The sequence below is a fragment of the Panthera tigris genome, chromosome F3 (genome assembly GCF_018350195.1).
Source record: "Panthera tigris isolate Pti1 chromosome F3, P.tigris_Pti1_mat1.1, whole genome shotgun sequence".
NCBI classification, from domain to species: domain Eukaryota; kingdom Metazoa; phylum Chordata; class Mammalia; order Carnivora; family Felidae; genus Panthera; species Panthera tigris.
Window position 1 is genome coordinate 496,861 of NC_056678.1, and position 7,145 is coordinate 504,005.

At 50.3% G+C, this 7,145-nt stretch overlaps 1 protein-coding gene across 1 annotated transcript; it reads left to right on the forward strand.

Moving 5' to 3' along the window:
- The first annotated feature begins 859 nt into the window (after nt 1–859).
- LOC122236001 (small G protein signaling modulator 1-like) lies at nt 860–6,910 on the forward strand. Its single transcript, XM_042976843.1, has 5 exons — nt 860–939; nt 2,512–2,664; nt 5,903–5,970; nt 6,250–6,395; nt 6,529–6,910. The coding sequence occupies exons 1-5, from the start codon at nt 860–862 to the stop codon at nt 6,802–6,804; spliced, it is 723 nt and encodes a 240-aa protein (XP_042832777.1). The 3' UTR covers nt 6,805–6,910.
- Nucleotides 6,911–7,145: the final 235 nt, after the last annotated feature.

Consider the following 7,145-nt stretch of genomic DNA (forward strand, 5'->3'; position numbering starts at 1 on the left):
GGGGAAACACAGACATGGGAAGATGATGACAGTCCTCTCTTCAGATCCTTTGTGGCGGCACAAGTGTTGTGAGCACACCTTGGGCTCAGCCCTGGCTTTGGATCCCAGCTCGTCTGGGTGGCCCTGGGCAATTCAGTTCCCCTCTTAGGGCCTCAGTTTCCACATCTGAGACCTGGAGATGGCGTTCCTTTCTTCCTTGGCTGTGGCAGAGATGGAATGGGATCCATGATGTTAGCTGTTCCTGGAATCACAATGGTGGGGACGATCATGTGATTCTTCAGCCCAGATAAAGCCCACCAGCCCTGTGGTCAGCCTCCCCTCCCTCACCGAGAGGCGTAACAGCTAACGTCCCTGAAGCGCTCACTATGTGCCGAACTATGTGAAGCGCTTGCCGTGCATTTTCCCCACCTCGCTTGCTGCAACCATGTCAGAGGCCTGTTCGTACTTTCCCATTTCACAGATGAGGATACTGAGACACAGAGAGAGGAAGTCATTGCCCAAGGTCACGCAGCCGGTTAGCGTCTGGGAGAGGATATGAACACAGACAGTCTGACCTCGGGCAGCAAACACAGGTTAACTGCTAAGCTCTCCTGCTCCCTTTTGAGGGAGTGGAAGGCAGACAGACGTACGTGATTTTCCTTTGATGCTTTCGTGGATTTTGCGATTCTGGGGCGCCCCGCTCTCCAAGGCGCCTGTGTGTGGCTGAAGACCTGAGCTGGGCTGGGTGCTGGGGAGCACAGGTAGGGCAGGGCCTGCTGACCATCGTGTCCCTGCAGCGGCTGTAGAGGCCTGCGTCCTGCATGGGCTGCGGCGGCGGGAGGCTGGCTTTCTGCGCAGCAACAGGATTGCAGCTCTCTTCATGAAAGTGGGCAAGAACTTCCCACCGGCCGAAGAGCTGAGCCGCAAGGTGCAGGACCTGGAACAGCAGATCGAGAGCGCGTGAGTGCGGAGCATGGGGTAAGGGCTGGAGCGTTCCCGCAGGGGACAGTCCAGGCTCCTCCCTGAGCTCTGCCAGAACCCGCACCTCCTGGCACTGTCTGCACTCTGCTTTCGCTCCTCAAACCCGCCAGACTCCTTCCTACCCCGGGGCCTTTGCACATGCTCTACCTACCACCCGGTTCACACGCCTCACCTTCCAGGGCTGGTGCCTTGTCATCATTCAGGCCTTTCCTCAGTTAAGGGTAAACTCCAACCCTCACCCCATTTCTCTTACGTATCACTGCTTATTTTCTCTCCTGTGGTTATCACCACCTCTAATTATTCATTCCTTTGTGTACTTTTCACTTGATTGTTGTCTATCTCTCCTCCTTGGCTCTGAACTCCATGAGAACAGGCCACTAAAATCTGTTATTCCCCATTTTGTCCCCCGTGTCTGGACAGTGCCCAACACCTGGTAAAATGCTCAAGAAGTGATTGTTGAATGAGTAAGTGTCTGCTGTTAGCCAAACCCATTCCGCATGCAGGAAGACCAAGTTTAATGAAACCACTGTGGTCTCCATCTGCATGGACCAGTTGCTGACATTGAGGCAACAAGGGGAACGGTGACTTCACTCACATGTCTGGAGGGCTGATTTCCTGGGGGGCGGGGGGGGGCGGGGCCTGAGGGCATGTACGCGAGAACCTCCCACCAGAGTCCCGACCCGCACAGTTTGACTCTAGGCCAGAGCCGCGGTCTGGAGCCTGGTCAGGGCTGGCAGAGAGGTTTCAGCTCCCGTTGGTGCTGGCAGCCGCCCACAGGACCTTGTTGTGAAAGATTCCGGAGCCGTGATTGGGCTTCACGGGAAAGAATGTGTGGATTGATTGGCCGTGTGTGTGACGGGCAAGAGAAGGAGAGAGAGGCGCACATGCCGTGTGTGCCGTGGGTGATCACTCCACCTCAGCGGGTGGGAGATGGTCCTTTCCCTCCCTTGCAGGCCTGCCAGCCCAGAGCTGCTGGCCACAACTGTGGGACGGGCAAGGCTGTGGACTTAGCGTCACCGGCTCCCTTTCGGAATCAGACTCCTCAGCCACTTGGTGTTCGAGGTGCCTTCCAGTCCGTATGCTAAATTCCCAAGTGTTTGCTGATAACTTCCGAAAGGGAGCGATTTCCACGGGCCTTCCATAATATCGGGAATGACTTTCTCATGGAGGAATTAGAGATCCCCATGCCAGGTGGTAGGAGAGAGCCATTCATTTCATTCATGCAATCGCTCATTCATGAGAGAGGGAAGGGGAGAGAGGGAATGAGAGAGAGAGATGAAGAGAAGTGTCGCCCTGAGAATCTGGCTTGCCCATCGACAACAGTATATGAAGGTGTCTGTTTTCTCGCATCTTCACACTCACTGGGTGTTATCATTTTTTCAACACGTCACCCACTTGCCAGGAGCAAGGTGGGCTTTTGTTGTTGTTTTAGTTGCCGTTCCTTCATTCCCTAGAGAGGTTGGGCATTTTGCTGTTTGCATATGCAAAAGGAGGTCCTGTTGGATCTCCTTTTTTGAGAATATTCCTCCTCCTCCTGTACTGGTCTTGAAGGCGAAACCAGATTCAGGGTCTCCAGGAGAATGTGCGGAAGCTGCCGAAGCTGCCCAGCCTGTCCCCACTTGCCATCAAGCAGCTGTGGATCCGCACTGCTTTGTTTGAGAAGGTCCTGGACAAAATTGTGCATTACCTGGTGGAAAACAGCAGGTGAGTGAGAAAGAGCAGCCGCCGTGGCGTGCTCTGGCGCCACCTTCTTCCCACTGTGGGAACTGCACCCTATGGCACAAAGCAACTTTCTTTTCTCTCCTGTTGACGTGCACTTGACTTGAAAGCAATTAGATAAAGGCCTTCTGGATGTTTGCATCTAAATGAGCCCAGCTTAGGACCTGGGACTATTCAGGTGCTTCCTGCTAATACAGGATCTTCAAATTTGGAATGAGGAACAAGGATCTTGCAATCTTAGGGATCTTTTTCCTCCCATGAATGAAGCCTACAGTCTACTTGCTAACTGTGGTCCTAGAAGAGTCATGTAGCTCCTCTGTGTCTCTGCTGCTCTTTTAATAAATGGGACAGGGATTGTTGCCATTCGGGAGAAGAGGTGAGAAGGGGAGCTAGTGAGTACACAGTGTTTTGGAAATGTAGGATACTTTTTTTACATTTTCTCTTCTAGCTGAGATTAACCTGGTGTAAAGGTTTTAGACTGTGAGTACTCTTGGCAAGCATTTATCCATACATTCATTCATCCAGTAACTATTTAATGGGCACCTACCACGTGCCGGGCACTAACCGAGATGTTGGAGATACATTGGTCTTAAGTGTCATGTTAAGAGCTTGGATATTATGCTAAGAGCACAGAGGAGCCAGTGAAGAATGTGGGCTTTTGTATAACCTGAGACTCTTCATTGCTAACACTCCTTCCAGCCATAGACAGATGGGGAGAGAGAGATAGACAGGGGGAGTGGGAAAGAGAAAAGATGATGAGGGAAATATCTGAGAATCTCCTCATCTCTCGGTATATGAAAGTGCCTGTTTAACCACATCTTCACATGCAGTGGGTATTATGATTACCTTTTATTCTTTGCCTGTTTGCTAGGAAAATATATCTGAAAGGAGAGAGCGGAGTCCTTCCTCTCACGAACCTCACATAGTTGCAGGGAAAACAGGAAAATAGTAATTGTGGTAATATGTGGTGAGTATTCCAAGTCAGGTGGGTGGTGTTTAATTTCCTCTGGGTGGTCAGGAAAAGAATCCTGGAAGACAAGGCAGTTAATCATCCGTTCGAAGGGCATGTAGGCATTAACCAGGTGAAGTGGGTAGGGAAAAGAGTGTTCCCAGCCAAGGGAATAGCAGGTGCAAAGCCAGGAGGCAGGAGACAAATTGGAAGAAATCCAGGCTCTGGAGTCCAATTAATCTCTTCACCTTCTAGTAAAATGTGATACGTCTCTGCCCCGTGCCCTCGCATGGGTGCGGGCCTCTGTAGCTATCGCCTTTGGCATGTGACCTTGTGTTTTCTGCCGAATGAGTCGGTAGAAGGAAGGAGTAATTTATTTGAGCAGCAGTGCCAAACTATCTCTTTATTTTTTTTGTCTAAACTTTTAATTTTTTTGATTCGCATAGAAGTTGTAGCATTAGCACAAAGAGTTCTCGCCTGCCCTCAGTGATAACATCCTACATAACCATAGTACAAATACCAAAACAGGAAATTGACATTGGTACAATACTGTTAACTAAACTACATGCTTTCTTTGGATTTCACTAGTTGTTACGTACACTCATTTTTTTCTGTCTAGCTCTATGGAATTTTAGCATAGTTAAATTCAGTATAAATACATATATGTATTATTTACTTAAATATGTATTATTTAACTATTTAATAAAAATTACATATGTATATGTATTTTACTCCTAGTATAAATACAGTCTATAATTCTGTGTAACCAACACCACAGTCACGACACAGAACTCTTCCAATGAAACCTACCACCCCAAAGAAGCTCCCTTGAGCTACCCTCGATGGTCACATCTTGCCCCCAGTCCCACCTGCTAGTTTTTAAGGTACTATTTCCAGGGTTTATGATCATGCAACAGTGCTGGTTTTCAGCATAGAGACTGAGTGGCAGAGTGGAAAGTGTCTTGAAGTTTTACCTTCTGATCTGACACCAAAATGGATAAACTTGCTGCTGAGAACGCACAGAGCATGTCCGTTTGGCTTCAGCCAGTATCCTGGTGGATAGAAGATTCCTCTGGGGTCATATTACAGTGATGTTGCCACCCCTTAGCAAGAACTCCCTGGTGTCAGAGTCTGTGCTGTTGCTGTAAAAGCAGGTCAATATTTAATCCTCCCAACAACCTGGGCAGGTGGGTTCTGTCATTCTTGTCATTTTATAGCTGAGGACACTAAAGCTCAGAGAGGGTAGTCGTCACATGCCCAGGGACACACAGTGAGAGTGGGAGTGGCCGACCTGGGCTCCCACTCAGTCTGCCTCGCTGCAGATCCTGTGTTCTTCGACCCCTGCTGTAGGATGGGAACACCCAAGCTGGCTGGGTATAGCTTGCATCCACCTGCTGTGTGGCCTCCAAGAAGTCACTTACCCTCCCTGAGCCTGACATCCCTCGGGAAGGTAGAACAAGTTCCTTTCCAACTCTAAAATTCAGTTCCTAGCTTGTAGGAGTTTGCAGAGAATTAGAAGGCACTACACAACAGCTCAAACAAAGAAGCAAAACCCGAAAACACTCAGCACAAACATTGTCTTGCCCATATGACAAGTTATTTTGAAGAGCCAGAAGCCAGGGGGCGCTTGCGAGCACGTCAGGCCAGCATCATCCACATAGTTATCCGCGCAGGAAGTCCTGTTAATATAGCTTTTCCGTACACACCACAGCTAAAAAGCCTTTTATTGCCTCAGTAATATTAGAAGAGCTGACATCATCTGAGCTCCCAAGCCACTTGGCGCCTGAAATGGAAGATGTGATAGAAGCTGATAGAAGCAGCCAGAAGCAGCCTTCTAATTATTACTCCCGTTACTCTCATTAAGGCTGTATCACAGCCATGTATTAAGCAGTTATGTGCCAGGCATGGTACTAAGTGCCCACATCTGTTGTCTCTTTCAAAAGTCCCCTTTTTTTTTAATTGAAGTAAGCTTCACACCCAGCATGGAGCTCTACGTGAGGCGTGAACTCACGACCCTGAGATCAAGACCTGAGCTGAGATCAAGAGTCAGACACTTAACTGAACCACACAGGTGCCCCTCTAAAGTCCTTCTGATGGCCCTAGGATATATGTTTTTATTACCCCCATTTTACAGATGGGACATTTGAGGCTTACAGCGTTACCTGGGTAACAAGAGGGAGGCTGAACTCAGTCTGCTCTTAAGCATCAGGTCAGTGTCAATTGTGAGCCCTCTGTTGTTCCCATCCAGACCTGCCCGTCCTTTTCTCTTGCCAGTAAATACTATGAGAAGGAAGCCCTCCTGATGGACCCGGTGGATGGCCCCATCCTTGCGTCTTTGTTGGGTAAGTGGTCCAGGGCTCTGAGCTTCATCTGGATCTCTGATCTTGGCTCACTGGTGCACCTCCTAAGGGCCTCTCTCGTTTCCCTCTAGCCTTCTCCATCAAAACTTACCTGTTCCCTGGCTCTTGCTCTCAGGCTCTTGTGCTGGACTCTCCTTAGCAGGACCCTGGGGCATAGTCACTGGCTGGAGGGGAGAGGCAGTGAGTTGGTGGCCCATCTGGGGGTAGACAGGAGGGTGGACTTGCAGGGCTATGGATTCCCAGCCCCTGTATGCTCCACAGTGGGGCCCCGTGCCCTGGAGTACACCGAGATGAAGACTGCAGACCACTTCTGGACTGACCCCTCGGCCGACGAGCTTGTCCAGAGGCACCGCATCCACAGCTCGCACCTGTGGCAGGACTCAGCCACCAAGCGTCCAGCCCTCTGTGTGAGTAGGGGTGGACTCCGGGGCCCTGGGAGGGAGCTGGGCTGAGTGCCAGACTTGGTGTGGAGGTGGAGAATGGAGTGGGACATTGAGGGTCACCGCAGGCCTCACCCTCCACCTCCCCTCACCCTTCCAGATCCAGAAGAGACATTCAAGTGGCAGCATGGACGACCGACCATCCCTTTCTGCCCGTGACTGTGTTGAGTCCCTGCACCAGAACTCCCGGGCCACGCTCCTCTATGGCAAGAACGATGTTCTGGTTCAGCCGGTGAGAGATATCTGGGACCCGGATCTTCCACAGGGGGTCTGGCTTCCAGTTATACAGGAGGAGTTCCCTCTGGTTCCAGGTTGTTCATCCATTCATCCATGCATCTGTCCACATCTCCATCTCTCCATCCATTCATCCATATGACAACATTGCTTCTATCCGTCTGTCCATCTATTCACCCACCTACCTATCTTTACTTCTACCTATCCATCCATCTATCCATCCACTCATCCATCCACCCACCCATCCATCCACCCACCCATCCATCCATCTTCCTACCCATGTTTACTTCCATCCATCCAACTACCCATCCATCTCCCCATCCGTCCGTCCATCCATCCATCCACCCATCCATCCATCTTCCTACCCATGTTTACTTCCATCCATCCATCCATCTACCCATCCGTCCGTCCATCCATCCATCCACCCATCCATCCATCTTCCTACCCATGTTTATTTCCATCTGCCCATCCATCCATCCATCC